We start from the raw sequence: 18,882 nt of genomic DNA, 5'->3' as shown, positions 1-18,882 counted from the left end.
TCTGTTTCTGGAATTCTGCTCTTACGGAAATGATAGACAAGCTTGCACCATTGAAACACTTTTCACAAAAATGACTATCATTCGCTCCTTGATTCACTCATGCTCTCACCTTACACAAATGAAAATTAAGCCAATTGGAGTGTATATGGAAAAACATAGAAATCCAGATGCGCTTGCTCGGTTCAACACATAACTCACCATTTACAGAGCTGCTGTTAACTCAGAAAAAAATACATTTTGGTGGGTGGAGCCAAGATGGCGGCGGGACTCTAGCACCGCTCTGCTCGGGTTCCCTGTTTCTTCTAAAATTTGCCTCATAGATTTTCAGTTATGCCGGCGAAAAGGAAGGGGAAAACAAAGATCTATCCCTCGGACCCCCCCATCCTTACCGGGCAGCAAACTATCCAGCAGTGCTTGGAGACGGCTACAATGAAAGGGCCAGGAGGTCCGGCAGTCGAAGGGAGCGGAGGAGAGTTACCTTCGACCTTGGAAGAAGTTTCCCTGAGCCCAGATGTCAGACCTCCACTGCAGGAGCGAGAACACCAGCAGAAGCTGACCAGCCAGAGCCCCGTAATGGTAGTTTCTGGTTTGGTATCCGAGGGAGCGAATGCAGGGACGGAACTCGCTCCAGGAACGCTGGAATCCTCAACCGGGGAGAGGGACAGGATCCCGGCTGGAGGAAACACCTGCTGTTGGAGGCAAAGGTGAGATGCTGAATACTTTTCAGCCAACCTTTACTATGATTCCTAAACCAGTGACAATAACCCTTGAGCCCATTTGGGATTTATTAAAGAATATGGGTAACGCTGTGAATGATTGTTCAAGGAAGATATCAACATTATCTCAGCAAATGGAAACAATCTCAAATAATAATAAAGAACAAATTAAAGAAAATCAGGAAAAATTCTCTAAAATGGAAGAAGATTTAAAGGCAATCAAAAGTGTGCAGAGTTCCCTTATTCAGGATGGAGACATCCTGAGTAGAAGGGTCGAATATGTGGAGAATAGATTGAGACACTTGAACTTGCGCTTTTTAAACTTTCCAAAGGTGGTGGGGGAATTACCTCGTGTTACATTGAGGAGATACCTCTTGGAAATATTAGAATATACCCCTGATCAAACCCCCCCTATGGATAAGGTTTACTTTTTGCCATCCGGAGCAAAGCCTCAAGTGCAAATACAACCCATGGATCTTGAATACCTCACAGATTACCTTGAGTCATCTCATTATGAAATTATAGAAAGAGCTACATTATTGGTCACTTTTTTTACTGAAACTGACCTGAGTGCAGTCATGAAGAAGTATTTTAGAAGAGCAAACAATCCATTCATGGGACAGCCAATAAGAATATTTCCTGACCTGCCTGAGATCACTCAGGAAAGAAGAAAAGGTTTTCTAGCCTTAAGACAAGAAACTCTGAATATTGGGGCTTCTTTTTCTTTAAAATATCCTGCAAAATGTTTAGTGAAAATAAGAGGAGATAATTTTGTGTTTACAGCACCAGAACAGTTGAGAAAATTTATTGACTCAAGGAAACAGGGAACAGCAAGTGGAATCATTGAAATGACATAATAGATGAATGTTGCTGTAAAGTTTCCTGCTATGCTGTTTCCTACAATATATTTCTGTTTGTATCTCCTTGATAGTCTCCACCCCCAAAGCTTGGGGTCTAATGGATACTTAGGATGAAAGCTATTATGTTTCTTTATTGAAAATGTGTTGATTTCTTGTTTTGTTATGAAATTGTATCATGTTTCTTAAGCAAGGTTATCTTTGTGAAAATATTTGAAATTTAATAAAATATAAATTAAAAAAAAAGAAAAAAATACATTTTATTCCAAACGTATTGAGGCTGCCAACAACAACCCTAAAATCCTATTTAACACTGTCAAATCCATCACCTTTCGACCTTCCACCAAATGTAATTACCTCGAAGCTGTCTAACCACAAGAATTATGTGACTCCTTTGGAAATCACTTTCAGCATAAAATTCAGATCCTAACTGACTCATACCCAGCAGCTACCATACCTGTTCCTCACACTAACCCCAGTTTCTCCAGGACACTTTTGACTTTGTCGCCAGTACTGAAATTTCTAACATCATATCTAAAATGAAACCCTCATCTTGTGCTTTTATCCCCTGCTCAACTGTTCTACACAAACTTGTCAAAGATGACATTGTTTTACTCATCGCCTAAATTGTCAACTTATCACTAGCAACTGGTACCATGCCAGATTCCCTGAAAATCGCCGCTGTCACTCCCACTTTAAAGAATCCATCTAACTCCTCAACTGATTATAACAAATATCGGCCCATCTCCTTTCTTTCTTTCCTCTCAAAAATCATTGAATCAGTAGTATTGAAGCAGCTTACAAGCCACCTTGAAAAACACTCTTTGCTTGATCAATACCAATTTGGATTTTGCCGCCACCATAGTACTGAAACCCTCCTCTTATGAAGCACTAACACAATTCATTGAGTTTTTGACTCCGGGACTTTCTATGTGTCTATCTTCCTTGATTTATCTGCACATTTGACACTGTCAATCACAAAATCCTACTTTCTCGCCTTAAAAACATTGGCCTCTTTGGCTTTGTTATGTCATGGTTTACATCCTAGTTAGAAAATCGCTTCCAGCAAATACATTTAAACTCTGCTTTTTCCTCTCGGTTTTCTCTCCACACTGGTGTACCTCAAGGTTTGGCTCTTTCCATTCCTCTATTTAGCATCTATCTTACCCCTATCTGCCAGCTTCTATCCACTTTAGGAGTTTCGTATTGCATTTAAGCCAATGACAATCAATTCTATTTCCCTACTTGGCATTCCTGGCAATCCACCCTACAGTTCACGACCTTATGCTTATCTTCTGTAAAGTCCTGGTTACTCCATAACAACTCTCCTTAAATTTCTCCAAAACTGAAATCATGATATTTAGTAGCCCTCTGTTTGACATCCCTAGCTCTATCTCCATCAACAATACACCCATCAAGATTTCCTTCACTGCCTGCTACCTTGGCATTCTCCTTGATTCTAAGCTTGACATGAAAGCTCATATTAAATCCGTAGTCAAATCTTCATTTTATAAACTGCGTCTCCTTAGACATTTTAAGCCTCTATTTGAACCTTTTTGAACTATACTGCAGTCTCTAATCCTAACTGGCCTCAACTACTGCAACTCTCTATATCTTGGCTTACCATCATCCTCAACTAAACCTCTTCAATTAGCACGCCTTCTGACTAACACCAAACTACATGATCATATTTCCCCTATATTGTTAAATGTACATATGTTACCAGTTTCCTGGAGGATCCAATACAAAATCTTAATTATTCTATACAATCTCATTCACAACAACAACACTTCATGGCTATCTGCAATTCTTCATCTTTTCACTCCCTCATGAATCCTCCTATTTCAAACCCAACTTCTTCTTCAAGTCCCTTCCCTTAAAGCCACAAGACTTAACATAACAAGAGAAAAGGCTTTTCCCATTGCCGGCCCCATCATATGGAACTTCATACCCAATTCCATCAGAATTCTAAGCGACAAAAAAAGAATTTAAGAAAGCCATAAAGCACTATCTATTTAAACAAGCTTTCAAAGATCTTTTATAATTTTACTTCTGTTTGACTATGTTGTCCATCAACTTGGCCTGTTACATTATGTATGTCTGTAGCTTCTAACTACCCTGTTTATATCTTTTTATCTAATGATTTTTACTTTAATTTATTTTATAAGTGGATGATGTACTATAAAGAATATTTTATTATGTTTATTTTATTATAAACCGACCTGAACCTTGGAGGCAGCAGTCAACAAATCTTTTTAAATAAATGAATATAAATAAATAAATAGATGTCTTCATGTGATGGCAACAACAAGAAAAACAGCAAGAGGCCAATGAGCACAGGCTCACAGGCCCTGTGGCAATCCCGCCCTCTCCTCTTGCATGGGCTTCCTGTTACCAAGGAAACCCTTGCGAGGGGTGAGACCACTGCAGGGCCTCTGACTGCCACAAAATGGATGAAGTCTGTTAAACTCAAATGATATCCCCAGAAATATAAATTTTATGGCTAAGGAAAAGTACTGTTAATAAGCGTATTCTGGTGATCAGGCTGGATGGCACTGTTCTGTCGTGTTCTGATCAAATTGAAATATTAGACATTATTGTGGAATCAAATTTGAACCTGAACATATAGATTTTGGCTGTGATTAAGAATATCACCTTTTGTCTGTTGCGCCAGGAGGTGGACCCTCAGCCTGGTGCAGGATTGGTAGGCTCCCTGGTCGGACCCAGAGAGCGCCTGCCACCAGGATGCGGAGAACAAGAGGAGACAGAGGCTAGCTGGAGCTTCGCCACTAGCAACCCAGGGTTCCCTCAGGTTGAACCCTTGGTTACCTGGGACACTTGGTCTTAGGTGGGCCTCACAGGATCTCCTTGAGAGAAAGTTCAGAGGTCTGCCCACCACGATCAAGGGTGCGTGATCGATGTTCAGACTAGAAGTCCGGGGTGCCAGAGAAGGCCAGGAGAGAGTCTCTGAAGATCTGGCTAGGATCAAGGCCAGAGTCAAGGTAATGTGGTCAGCCAAAGCAGGGGTCAGGTTCCCGGCAACAATCAGACGTGGTCAGGGGTCAGGCAGAGGTCAGTTCCAGGCAGCATACAGACATGGTCAGTAATCAGGCAGAGGTCAAATCCAGGCAGCGAGCAATGTAGTCAGGAACAGGCAAAGGTCAGTACTGAGAAGACAGTCCAAAAGGTACTACCTGGGGAAACGAAGGAACAGGAGGATGCTGGAACCGAAGGGCGCTGGAACAGAAGGACGCTGGAACAGAAGGACACTGGAACAGGACTGGAATGAGACTGGAACAGGACTGGAAGGAAACTGGAACAAGGCTGAAACGAGACTGGAACAAAGACTGGAAACGCAGAGGCAAACTAGAAATCACAGCGTGATCAATCCGATTGCCAAGGCAAGGAAGTGATAGCAGGGACTTCCTCTTATACAGCGTTCAATCAGGGCGCGCCATGGAGCTGGGACCCACCCCTGGCCCTTTAAGAGACCGGGTGTGCACGCCTAGGGGCAGAGCCGACGCCACGGAAGACGCCGAGCCCCGCCATGAGGCCTGGCTGGAGTTGGAAGGCCCGGCGACCACTGCCACAGGACGCCGAGGCCTGGTTTTACTTGCTGCTGCAGCTGGGGAGGACGACCCGGGACCCGTAGAGGAGTTAATGAAGTGAGCAGGCCCGGGTGCGGGCCGAGCGTGGACGGGACGCGCAACAGTACCCCCCCTTCTAGGCTTGTCAGGGTGCAATCTATGGAAGGCCTTTAGCTGGTGTTTGTCAAGGATGTTCTGCGAGGGCTCCCAGGAGTTCTCTTCAGCCCCATACCCTTTCCAGGCAAGAAGATATTCCCAGCGGCCTCGACGCTGACATATGTCGAAGACCTCTCTTACCTGGAGGGTGTTGTCAGGTTCTGTGGCGACCTATGGAGTAGGAGGATCTCTGCGGGACAGCCACAAGAGAATGAGAGGCTTTAGTAGGAAAACATGGAAGGTATTATGAATTCCCATGGAGCGCAGCAACTGGAGTTGGTAAGTTACCACTCCAACACGGCGGAGGATTGGGAATGGCCCAATGCATTTTGGTGCCAGATGATGGGAAGGAAGTCTCAGTCTGATGTGCTTTGTACTCAACCACACCTTTTGACCAGGTCTGAAGAGTGGGGCTGACCGCCGGTGTGCATCAGTGACTTTCTTAGAGCGTTCAGCAGCTTGGGTCAGACACTCCTTCACTTGGTTCCAAACATTATGGATAGTCTGGGTGGTGAACTGTGCTGCTGGTGAAGGCACGGAAAATGGTACAGGCAAGAGTAGTCGTAGTTGTCGCTCCAAACACTACTGAAAATGGGGAGACATCCGTGGAGGCAGCAATCTGCGTGTTGTGTGATGACTCGGCCCAAGGTAGTAAGTCAGCCCAATTGTCCTGTTGGTCATTTACATAGGACCTTAGGAAGGTTTTCAGGGTACGATTAATTCTTTCAGCTTGGCTGTTAGCCTGAGGATGGTAGGCTGAGGTGAAACTTAGATTAATATCAAATTTCTGGCATAAGGATCGCCAGTATTTTGTGGCGAACTATGGGCCCCGGTCTGATACTATCTCCTTGGGCAAGCTATGAAGACAGAAGATATGCCTCAGGAACAGTTTGGCAAGTTCGGGAGCCGATGGGAGGCTCCGCAGAGGAATAAAGTGTTCCATTTTAGAGAAGCGGTTGATGTTGACCCAGATGACGGTGTTTTCTTGGGATGGAGGCAGGTTGGTGATAAAATTGGTTGAGATGCTGGACCAGAGTTCGCTGGGTGCTGGAAGTGGTTGGAGAAGTCCCCATGGCCGACCCCTAGGTGGCTTCTGTTGTGCACATACAGGACATGAGTCAACGTAATTGCGGGAATCTGTTACCATCCTGGGCCACCAGTAGAAGCGTCTTAACATTTCCAGGGTTCTGGCTCGACCAGGACATCCAGCTAGCTTTGAGTCAGTCCAGCGGAGTACACGTTCATGTAGTCGGCGTGGAATGACCGTCTTTCTAGCAGCTACTATGGTGGTAACCGCAAGGGATACACAGGCCAGATCACTAATGTGTCTTGGGGTGTCTGGAATGTTCTCGGGCTCGAGGAAGCGCAAGAGTGCATCTGCGCGGAGGTTTTTTGAGGCTGGCCGGTAGCGCAGCTCGAAATTGAATCGCTCGAACAATAGTGCCCAGCGGGCTTGTCTAGGATTTAATAGTTGCACCTCTTTTAGGTGCTCCAGATTCTTCTGATCTGTGAATATAGTAAATTTTTATTGGGCACCTTCTAGCCATGGACGCCACTCCTGAAGTGCTAGCTTGACGGCTAGGAGTTCACGGTCTCCAATGGTGTAATTTTGCTCTGCAGGTGAAAATTTATGAGAATAGAAAGAGCACGATACCAATATATCTTTGCAGGAGTACTGACTTAACACCGTCCCAGCTCCAATGGCAGAAGCATCGATCTCAACGACAAATGAGTGGTTCAGGTCAGGGTGTCGCAAACAGGAACCAGAACAAAAGGCTTCCTTTAATGCATGGAATGCAGCTTGAGCCTTGGGACTCCATACCCGGAGATTGATTCTTTTCTTGGTCATCACGGAGGCCTACTGGCTGGGGCCAATCACGAATTCCTTGAAGCTTTTCAGGGTCCATTGTAAATCCTTGATTAGAAATGATATATCCCAGGAAGAGTAGATGATTTTGCTCAAAGATGCATTTCTCTAGTTTCGCGTAAAGGTGATTCTCTCTGAAGCATTGAAGAACAGTTCTGACATGGGATCGATGGGACTGTTCCAGTGTCCTTCTGTTCCAGCGTCCTTCTGTTCCAGCGACCATCTAATCCTGAGCAATTATAGACCAGTATCAAACCTGCCCTTAATTTCAAAATTAATAGAAAAAAAACATACAAAAACAACTAGCAGAACACTTAGAGAGCAATAATATACTGTACCCTTCACAACATGGCTTCCGCAAAAACTTCAGCACGGAAACACTACTACTTGCACTAACGGACAATATCATGAGAGGGTTTGACAGCGGTAAACAATACATCTTAGTAATGCTTGACCTATCAGTGGCATTCAACACAGTAAACCATAACATATTGATAAATAGATTAGAAGAAATAGGACTAAGCAAAATGTCAATCAAGTGGTTCAAATTTTATCTAAATAAAAGATACTTCCAAGTACAAATCAAATAAGTTATGTCAGAGAAAATAAACCTTCTAACAGGAGTTCCACAGGGATCTGCCCTATCTGCCACACTGTTCAACATATATATGCTACCTTTATGTCACCTGCTAGCAGGCTTAGGAATCTCACACTATATCTACGCAGATGACATTCAGTTAATACTCCCAATCGACGACACAATTGAGAAAACATTAAACTTAGCCAACATGTACTTAGATATAATAAAACAACTTCTAAACCAAATGGAACTAGTGATCAACATAGAGAAAACCGAATTCTTACATCTAGAACGAAAAAACTTAACGATCATTCAGAACCCAATTATACTTAAAAACAACCAAAAAATACAACTAGCAGAGAAAGTACAAAACCTGGGAGTGATAATCGATTCAGAATTAAGTATGAAACAACATGTATCTCAAAATTTAAGAGAAGGATACGCCAAACATATGAATCTGAGAAGACTAAAACTACTACTAATGCCCACCAACTTCCGCTCAGTCTTACAAGCCTTAATTTTTGCCAGTACTGATTACTGTAACACCCTACTACTGGGCCTACCATACACCACAATAAGACCACTACAGATACTACAAAACACAGCAGCAAGAGTTTTAACGGGAAAAAGTAAAAGAGACCATATCACCGAAACCTTAATAGAACTACACTGGTTACCCGTTGAACAAAGAATACAATTCAAAACTTTATGCACATACATAAATTAATACATGACGAAAAAGCAGAGTGGCTGAACACAGCCCTCCGGGTACACCCCCCCCACCCCCCACCCCACAGAAATCTGAGGGCAGCAAACAAAGCACTACTAACTATTCCCTCGGTCAAGACGGCCAGACTAACCCAGGTAAGGGATAGGGCCCTATCCCTAGCAGGACCCACAATATGGAACAATATGCCGTTAGAAATCAGACTGCAAAGTAACATCAAAACCTTCAAAAAAGGTTTAAAGACATGGCTATTTAAGCAAGCATACCACAAAGCGAATTGAGAGCAGAAACCAGGGAAATGTTGGTTGCGGTCAGTCAAACTCCCATTCACACACCTTGTTTCTTTAAGTGTGTGCTTCTCATTTCTATATCCTAAACTATTCCTTTTATTTTTTTAACAACAAAGAACCAAAGTAAAGTAGTACGATATCTTATAGCTGAGTAAGAGGAAACTGGACATGACTTATAACACCCACCAAATAATATTTATGAAATTATGTTACAGTAACTTAATGGCACTTGTTTAAGAGTTAGAATTCCAGATATTGTATTTAACATATAGTTTTTGTGCCCTATTGTGAACCGTTGTGATGGCACCCGCTTAATGACGGTATAGAAAAGATTTTAAATAAATAAATAAAATCTAGGTGCACTACAACGAATGAATAAAATAGGTCTCGGAGGATTTCATTCATCAGGCATTGGAACACCGCAGGGGCATTGCAAAGGCCAAAAGGCATCACTATGTACTCGTAGTAGCCATCTCTGGTGTTGGATGCGGTCTTCCATATGTCCTCGGGCTGGATGCATACGAGGTTGTACGCTCCTCGTAGATCGAGTATCGTGAAGATCTGAACCCCTTGCAGGCAGTCAAGCAATTCGCTGATGAGGGGTAATGGGTAACGATCCTTGCGGGTGATGGCGTTCAGCCCTCGGTAGTTGATACAGGGACGAAGTCCTCCATCCTTCTTCTTGATGAAGAAGACTACTCCTGCCGGTGAGTCAGATGGTCTAATAAACCCTTTCTCAAGATTCTTTTTGATGTAGTCGGACATTGCCTGGGTCTCTAGAAGCGAGAGTCGATAGGTTCTACCTTTGGAAGGTGTAGTGCCAGGTAGAAGTTCGATAGGATAATTATACTTGCGAAGTGGAGGTAGTGTGTCTGCTTTTTGTTTCGAAAAAACATCCTCGACGTCAGAGTACCGAGCCAGGAGGCTGGTAAGGGTTGTAGTCTTCAGGACGGTCACTGCTGGGGATACTTGCTTCAAGCAGTGTTTCTGGCATTGCGGGCCCCACTGAACCAGCTGGAGGGATTGCCAGTCAAATTGGGGTCCATGTGTTTGAAGCCAAGGAAGGCCCACTATGATTGGGTGTGTGGAGTGTTTCAAGACGTACAAGGATATTTCTTCCTCATGGAGGGTTCCCACGGTGAGGCGGAAGGCCACCGTGTGATGTGTCCAGGGAGATGTTCCCCTTGGATAGATGCGATGCGGAGAGGCACCTCTAGGAGTTGTATGGGGATTTTCAAGAGGTTAATGATGTCGTCCATGATGAAGCTGCCACTTGCTCCGGTGTCAACAAGAGCAGTGGTGGTGAAGGAACAGGACTCTATGGAAAGGGAAACTGTAAGTAATAGTTGAGGGCCGGTGACAGTAGCGCTCAAGCTCGGGACCCCAACCGGGCTTAGGCCTTGAAGTTTTCCAGACGGACCGGACAGGACTGCCCCAAGTGTCCAGAAGCACCGTAGTAAAGACAGAGGCCCTGCTTCTTGCACTGAAGACGCTCTTCGGAAGACAACCGCCCATGGTTGACTTGCATGGGTTCCTCGGTGGGAAGAAGTGGTGCCGGTAGAGCCTTCAACTGAGGGCTTAGGGCGAGTGCTGGGCGTTGAGCAGGAGGTGGGATGCCTTCACTTCATGGTGCTGTTGACAGAGGCGATGGTCAATTTTCCCAGCAAGGAAAATCAGGTCCTCTAGAGACATAGGAATCTCACGGACAGCGAGCTCATCTTTGAGAGCGGGAGGTAGACCTTCTAGATAGAGTGCCCAGAGGCAAGCCTCTTGCCATCCCAGTTCCATGGCTAGTGTCCGGAAATACACCATAAACTCGGAGAGGGATCTTGAGCCTTGACGGAGGTGGAGAAGGTGATGACCTGCAACCGACTGACGACCAGGATCTTCAAAGGTCCGCTTGAAGGCGGTGATGAACTGGGACAGTTGCGTGAGGATGGGGTCAGAATGCACCCAAAGTGGAGAAGCCCATGCTAGCGCCTTCCCCATAGGTGAGAGAGGATGAAAATATTTTTTGTTGATTCCTTCAGGAAGAAAGACAGCTGAAGGGCAAATTGCATGAAGCGCTGGTTGAGGAAGCCTCGGCAGAGGCGTGGATCCCCATAAAAATGAGGAGGAGCTGGCAGCACCAGTGATGCTCTCTGTAGCAGGGTAGGATTTATACCTACAGGATTGGCCATTACTGCATCCTGCATTTGAGAGCAGAGTTCCTCCACAGAAGATGCTAGTCTATTTGGCTCGTCATTGCTCTTGGATAGTTGCGGCCAGACCCCGAAAGGTCCGTGAGGCGGGAGACTCCACCGAGTCCATGGCCTTGGCAACATGTTGCACTGGGAGGTGGACCCTTGGCCTATTGCAGGATTGGTAGGCTCCCTGGTCAGACCCAGTGAGCTGAACTTTCTCTCAAGGAGATCCTGTGAGGCCCACCTAAGACCAGGCGGCCTGGGTACCCAAGGGCTCAACCTGCAGAAACCCTGGGTTGCTATTGGCGAAGCTCTAGCTAGCCTCTGTCTCCTCCTATGCTCCGCCTCCTGGTAGCAGGCGCTCTCTGGGTCCGACCAGAGGGCCATACCAATCCTGCACCAGGCCAAGGGTCCACCTCCAGAGCAACAAGCAGGCCTTGAGTGCCGCCAGTGGACCTCATCCCACTGGTGGACAAGGCAAGAAGAGGTCCGTGCATGATCCGACCGGGAGCAAGAGGGAGCCCATTCATTTGCTGCTCATTCTCCTGTGTCAGCCCTATGGTATTCAAAATTTGTGAAGCTAGCACTTCCTTCATGCTGATCTTGTACATTGTGTGAATGAACAAGTGTGAGAGCATGTGTATGTGAGCATGTATGAGAGCATCTATGTGTATGTGAGCACATGTATGAGCATGAAAGAACTTGTGTGAGAGAGAGGAAGGAGAAAGTTCCCCTGCTCTCCCCTGCCCCCTACTCCACACTAATCCACAGAAATCTCAGGTTGATCAGAAATCAAAATTTCCCAGGTATGATAATAGGGAGGACCAGGTTCATGAGGAGGAGAATAGGCAATTCTGTCCCTGTGTAAGCCAAGAATAAGTATTCTGCCCCACTGCCTCTAAAAGGGTCTCTCTCACCATCTGCATGACCCAGATTATTGAACCCACAAAAAAAAGTAGAGACACTGACCCTCATCATATGGGGACAGATCCTCTCAATATTTTATGTGCCCAGTTGATGGGGGTTACATTTGTTTTTAGACTGATGTTTTTGCTTTGTTTATTTATGTTGCTACTGTATTTGTTTCTCAGTACTCCACTTGGAGAGTATTTTTTGATACAATAAGTGGCATGCAAGCTTAAATAAATATACACTTTGTACATAAATTTGGAGAAAAGCAAAGAACTGAGAGATGTGAGATACAAAGCTGAGAAAAAGAGAGAAAAATGAATTAAGGGACAGAAATCCAAAAGAAAATTGGGATGCATGGACGTCGGGAGGATAATTTCATAACTTTGTGAGTAGGACTAAAGTTTGCATGTAACTTCAGCTAGCATTTAATGCATGGGTAATTGGTGCAGACATAGATTAACTTGCATAAAATTGTACCTGCTCATTGAAGGCATAACATGAGAGTTAACTCATGCTCATACGTTTTAAAATCAAAAAGCATGTGTGTAAGTTCCAACTCCACCCAAACCCTGCCCCTCCATGCCTTCCCAGAATGCCTCTCTGCAGTTCACGTAAATGTGCACGTATCAACCAGATTACGGGCGTACTCTTATGCACACAGAGCTCCGGTCTATTTTCTAAGAGCCATTTACGAGCATAAAACTGGGCTGTATGTATGTGAACAACTTTAAAAATGAACAACTTTAAAAATGAACCCTCACAGAGGGCAATTTTCAATAGTGATTTATCCTGGTAAATTGGATGCCTGAAAATTGCCCCTCCCTCCACAAGCAGCTAAAAGTATATGCACTGTTTCACAGAAAAGTAGAGAAAACATGGCATTATAGGAAAAAATGTGAAACACAAGTGAAAATGCCAGAAAGAAATACAGTGGGAAACTGAACACTGGGCAAACCCAAACAATGAAACAAGACATCAATATTAAACTTCTTTGTATCTATCTTTCTTTTTGACGTAGCTCTTAGTTGTTCAAATTTAATTATTGCATTTTGCTGTTACTGATGCACTGCCCTAAAATCATTTTCCAAAATGATCCCTCAAAGAATAGTTTGCATCAATTAGTGAAACCCTTCCCCAGACCATCTCCTCTATAGAACAGAGAAATGTGAGCAATTCAAAAGTCAAACCTGGACCAGGCAAATTTCTTACCATTTCATGTTTGACAGAAGTTTCCAACTTTCCCCAGATCCACCTGCAAAATCCATCAATTTGTAATCCATGGATTGAGGAACATTTTAAAAAAAAACCAATTACTTGGATTTTCAAAAAAATCTAAAGTGAACCCGACAATTTGACAAAATTAGAAGTGAATTTTTGAAAAATCCAAAGTGGTTAACTTTCAAACAACTCCGTGCGGCCATATATACGTGTGCATATGGCCACGCGGAGATCTACGATAGCATTTTTTATCCCATGCATATTTATTTATGTAATATAATTAGCAGGTATAAAATTACAAGAGTAAGCTGCCAGATGTACACATGTAAGTTTCTTCTGAAATAGCAATGTATGCACCTTACTGCTGGCCCACCTCGGAATGTTCCTAGTCACCCCTTTTTTACATGCATATATATGTGTGGGTGAAACCTAAAGTGTGCACGTGCTTTTGATATTTATAAAACAGCAATTATGCGAGTACAGACTACATACAGATATGACCTTGGGCAAGTCATTCACCCTCCACTGTCTCAAGTACAAACTTAGTGCACACCCTCTAGGGATAGGGAAATTACATATATGCTAATTTTTGCATGAGTAACTTATTGAAAATTAACTCTAATGTGAATGTTTTATAACTCACTTCAGATTTCTTTATAAACCATTTGACAGATCTTCAGATTTTTTTCTAGGTCTGGCAAGTTGTTCACCAGACCTGCTTTTAAAAAGTTCCAGATAGCTTTAATTATAGACTTAAATTGTATTTACTTAAATAATTAAAATGATCTCACAGCTGGAACCTTAATGCTTATTGTTTGCTTTATAGCCTGAACAGCCATCCTCAAACAAATGGCAGCTGGACAAATGGCTGAACAAAGTTAATCCTCACAAAAACCCTATTCTCAAGCAAAATGACAACCATGAGCTGGAGAAAATACAGTTTTACGGCCAGTTAAAGGATGAAAGACAAGCATGTGAGGAAATCCCTGAGGATTGCCAAACTAGCCTCAGGTACAAGCACACCAAGAGCCCTAGCAAAGAGGAGCAGAGGGTTAGGACTGCTAATAACACCCCAGCAAATAAAGGAGGGAAGCAGAAATCTCCAGCTGTTACTGCTCTTGTAGCTGCTGCTGCTGCTTCTGGAGAAAGCACTTCTCAGAGAAAGACAACTTGTAAAAAGCAGCCAAGAAGGACAAAGAGGACCTCTGGTGGTGAGCATTTGAACTGCCACGGATCTGATGAAATTGTCTTGAATCAAGTTGTAGAAGATAACATCTCCGAACAACCAAAAACCAGACCGGCCTGCAACAACAAAACGGGGCACAAAAAAGAATCTCTTCCAGCTGTTTCTGCCTGTGAAAAAAGACATACCAGGGGGTCAGATAAGACAGTGCCCAAATCCAAGGAGTTCATAGAGACCGAGTCTTTGTCATCAGTGCCTTCGTCAGACGTAGGCACAGAATCTGAACAAGAGGATTTGCTTCTAGTCAAACCAAGTGTGTCTTCAGCCGGCAGTAATCACAAGTCAAAGGAGGGTGTGAACAGCAACACCAGCCAAACCAGTAGCTGTAGTGCCATTAACTCGGTTAATGCCAGAACTGCTAACGATACAGCCAAAGATCTGGAAGAACAGCTTTACACATTAGTTCCTTTTGGCAGAAATGAGCGCCTGTCCCCTCTGAAGGACTCTCATGAGGTGAAGGCACTCTGGGTCAAAATCGATTTGGCTCTTTTGTCTAGAATTCCGGAACATCTACCCGAGACATCTTTAGCTATGAACCCTGGCGTGAAAGAAGCATGCAGTCCAATCCAAAGTTATGCAATAGAACCACCAACGGAAAAGGTTTTACCAAAGTGTAGAAGGAAACGCAAGGTAAGCTAGCTACACTGTGTTCAGTTACATGTTTTCCTTATTTTACACTGCCAATTCTTGTTCCATCATCCTCTCGAGGCTTACAATTTTAAAATTATTTGACTGCATTAGAACAAGTTCGTTCAGACTTTCTATTTGTACAAATCTTACCACTTTTCTTGTCACTAAATTTATTTTGGATATTGTTTTCAAATTATTGCTGGAAAAGGATTAGAAAAATTGAACTATGGAGCCAAGTTGGCCTTGTTGATTTAATCCACTTTGATTTCTTTTGATTTGAAGACAAGACCAACAAAGTATCAAATTAATAGAACAGTGAAATAAATGTGGATGTCAAAATTTGCTTCTTGCTGTGCCATCAAAATATTTAGAGGATAACTACTTCGTACCAACAGATGTTTGCCAACTCACCAGTCAAATGGGTTCCTGTAAGACTTCCTATCAAGATATTTATAGAATGAAAGAAATGGTTTTAGTACATGGAAAAATAAAGCAGTGGGCCATGAGACAAGTAGTTCAAAAAAAAAATTATCTCCCCCAACTTAAAATGGTTTGTTTTGAACAGTGGAAATCAAAAACATCCAGCTGTGATATATGTAGATCACATTTTGCTAGACATACAATAGTGGTGCATAGTATCTTCAGCACTGTCAGGTGACATTGTGATTGTGTCCTTACAGATCCTCAGCAGTTTCCTGTGGAAAACAGAACTTCAATTATATGTCACAGCATGTGGCCCTCTTTGTAAAAGGTTTCTCACAGCATGTTCTAAAAAAATAATTTCAAACAGAGAGCATGATGTTTAAATCTACATATCATCTAGGCCCAGCCAAGCAAATATGCATTATCACTGTATGAGGATTACATGTATTGTATAGCAACATTATAATAATTGCCCTTTGGAGCAGATCAGCATGGAAGAATTTAATTCCTATGTCCACAGTTAATGTATAACTATGGCCATATTTTAAAGTAATAGAGATCTCAAAATCTCACATATTACAGTATCTTTAGGTGCCGCAGGTACATTCAGGAAAGGAGGCTGTAACATGGCCAGAGCTATGAGAATATAGAGGAGATAAGAAAAGCAGGGAGGCGGAATGGGTATGGGAGGAAGGGGGCAGAGTCAGAGGAAGTGTAGTTAAAAGCCACTCACTGGCTTCTCTCTACCTCCTTTCATGGGGTAAAAGAGAGTGTTTATTTCTTTTCTCAGCTGAGCACAGCGGTTCTTCACCTCTCTTTGGTTGCAAGGAAAGAACATCAGGAGCAGCACTGGAATGTGTGGGGGGGGGGGGAAGAAGGAGGAGGGGGCAGATCAGTAGGTTTGCCAGGAAATAGCAGTGGTATCTGGTGACAAATCAGCAACTAACCAGAGACAACAGCAGCATTCAAATATTCAATAGAGAGCAGCAAGAGCATCACAGTTAGGAGATGGCACCTCAGAGAGTTTGGGCCAAGATAGTGAACTGTCTACCAATATTCCTGATTAGGGGATCAGGATGAAAGCATGTGATAGGTTCAGGCTAAACTCAAGCCGGCAGAGATAGAAATTGACTTTTTGAGTGCTGAACTAAGTATCAGACAGCAATTTTATTCATATGTACAAGTTTACAAGTATTTGCCTCCATCACAATTGGCTAGCAAGGGCAGAGGCGTCAGCAGAAGCGCTGGTCCCAGGTCACGGGTAGGAGGCTAGAGCAATTCAGTTACAGCACCTCAGGAAATCTAAGATGGAAAACTGTTTGGAGAATACCTAACAAAGGAAGAGTGCTAACTAAAATTCTTTAACTGTTTGGAATCTGGTAGTAACTTAAATCTTGATACCTAAGTCAGGTAGAGTGAATTCACTGTGTGTGATACAGAAAGCAAAGTGAAATTATATTCATGCTGCATTTGTTAAGTGGGCAGAAGAGCGAGAAAATTTGTGGAGACGAGTGATAAAAGACATTTTTGTTGCACTCGGGGGTGGACCCTTGTCCTGTGGTAGTACAGGGACTGTCCACAGGGGGGCGGAGCACAAAAGGAGAAAGAGGCAGTGTAGATCTTCACCACTGGAAGCCTGAGGTCTCCCCGGGAGGAGCCTGTAGGGACCCGGGCCACTTGACTTAGGTGGGCCTCACAGGGTCTCCTGGGAGAGTGTAAGTCCGGCGTGCCCACAGATGCTAGAGGAGCGCTATCGGGTTTGAGGCTGGAAACAGGTTGGAGGAGAGCAAACCAAAATAGAGATGGCGATGACAAGGCTAGGGACAGCGCCATAACCAAGCAAGGTCAGGCAAGCAAGGTCAGAGTCCAGAAGTCAGTCCAAGGAATGGTCAACGAAGCAAGGGTCAAGATCCAGAGGTCAGGCAAGATCAAAGAGCAAGCTGAGGTCTTTGGCAGGCAGGTTAGGAACAAGACGAGTGCGTTCAAACAAACATTTCTCTAATTTAGCTTACAGATGATTCTCTATTAATCATTGGAGGACAATACGAACATGTTCACTGTGGCTTTCGATGTCCTTGGAGAATATCAGAATGTCATCAAGGTAGATGATAACAAACTTGTACAGGAGGTCCCTGAAGATCTCATTCATGAGACACTGAAAGATGGCTGGGACGTTACATAACCTAAAGGGCATGACTACATATTCATAATGGCCATCCCTAGTATTAAGTACTGTCTTCCAGATGTCATCAGGTTGGATACGTACTAAATTGTACGCATCTCTCAAATCCAACTTGGAAAATACTCTGGCACCTTCAAGGCGGTCAAATAATTCACTGATAAGGGGTAGTGGGTAACGGTCCTTGCGTGTTATAGCGTTGAGACCCCGATAGTCAATGCAAGGACGAAGTCTACCATCTTTTTTCTTCACAAAGAACCCCGCTCCTGTGGGTGAATCGGATGGTCTAATAAACCCTTTCTCCAAGTTTTCTTTTATGTACTCAGGCTGTGACAAGGGATAGGTTCTGCCTTTGGGAGGCTTTGTGCCCGGCAGATGTTCAATGGGACAGTTGAACTTACGTAACGGAGGCAAACTGTCTGCTTTCTGTTTTGAGAATACATCACTGAATTCCGCATACTGTGGAGGCAGACCAGGAAGCGTTGTAGACTTGAAAACTGGTATCATGGGAGACACCGGCCAGAGACAAGTAGCTTTGCATTTCGGACCCCACTGTACCAGCTGCAGGGATTACCAATTAAACTGGGGTTCATGAGTCTGGAGCCAAAGCAACCCCAGAATTATCGGATGCATTGAGCGTTTCAACACGTAGAAGGATGTTTCTTCTTTATGGAGGGTACCCACTGAAAGGTGACTAGCCATGGTCCAATGGGTAATTAGACCAGGAAGATGTTCTCCTTGAATGGAGGCAATATGAAGACTCACCTCCAATGGTTGAAAGGGTATTCCCAGGAGTTTGACGATATTGTCCATAATGAAACTTCCACTTGCTCCGGTATCGATGAGAGCAGTAGTGGCAAACATGTGGGCCTTGATGCCCAGGATACTGGAAGCAAAAGTTGAGGGCCAGAAACAGTTTCGCCCAAGCTCGGGACCCCTGCCAGGCTCAAGCATTGCAGTTTCCTGAACGGACCGGCAGAACTGCAGACGATGTCCAGAAGTGCCACAGTAAAGGCAAAGTCCTTCTTTTCTATGGCGGAGATGTTCTGTGGGAGACAACTGTCCCCGGTTCACCTCCATAGGTTCCACCGTGGAGGAAGGTGGTGGTGCTACGTTCCTTGCAGGAGTGCAGGGTGCACTTGCAGGGCGTACTGGAGAAGAGCATGGAGTCTTTACTTCTAGGCGTCTATGCCAGAGATGATGATCGATCCTTCCAGCAAGGGAGATCAGGTCCTCTAGAGGCGTTGAAGTCTCACTGACGGAGAGCTCATCCTTTAGAGCAGACGAGAGTCCATCTAGGAAGATGGCTTGCAG

The 18,882-nt window shown here is 44.0% G+C and overlaps 1 protein-coding gene across 1 annotated transcript in view; it reads left to right on the top strand.

Moving 5' to 3' along the window:
• The window catches only part of AFF3 (AF4/FMR2 family member 3), an 862,899-nt gene that overhangs the window by 662,054 nt on the left and 181,963 nt on the right, over window positions 1–18,882 (top strand). Inside the window, exon 16 of the mRNA XM_029603314.1 lies at window positions 13,920–14,966. Coding sequence (XP_029459174.1) covers window positions 13,920–14,966 — 1,047 coding nt within the window. The remainder of the gene's footprint in view (window positions 1–13,919; window positions 14,967–18,882) is intronic.

This window comes from Rhinatrema bivittatum, chromosome 5 (genome assembly GCF_901001135.1).
Source record: "Rhinatrema bivittatum chromosome 5, aRhiBiv1.1, whole genome shotgun sequence".
Lineage (NCBI taxonomy): Eukaryota > Metazoa > Chordata > Amphibia > Gymnophiona > Rhinatrematidae > Rhinatrema > Rhinatrema bivittatum.
The sequence above is the reverse complement of the archived record's forward strand: the minus strand, read 5'-3'. Positions and strand labels throughout refer to the sequence as shown.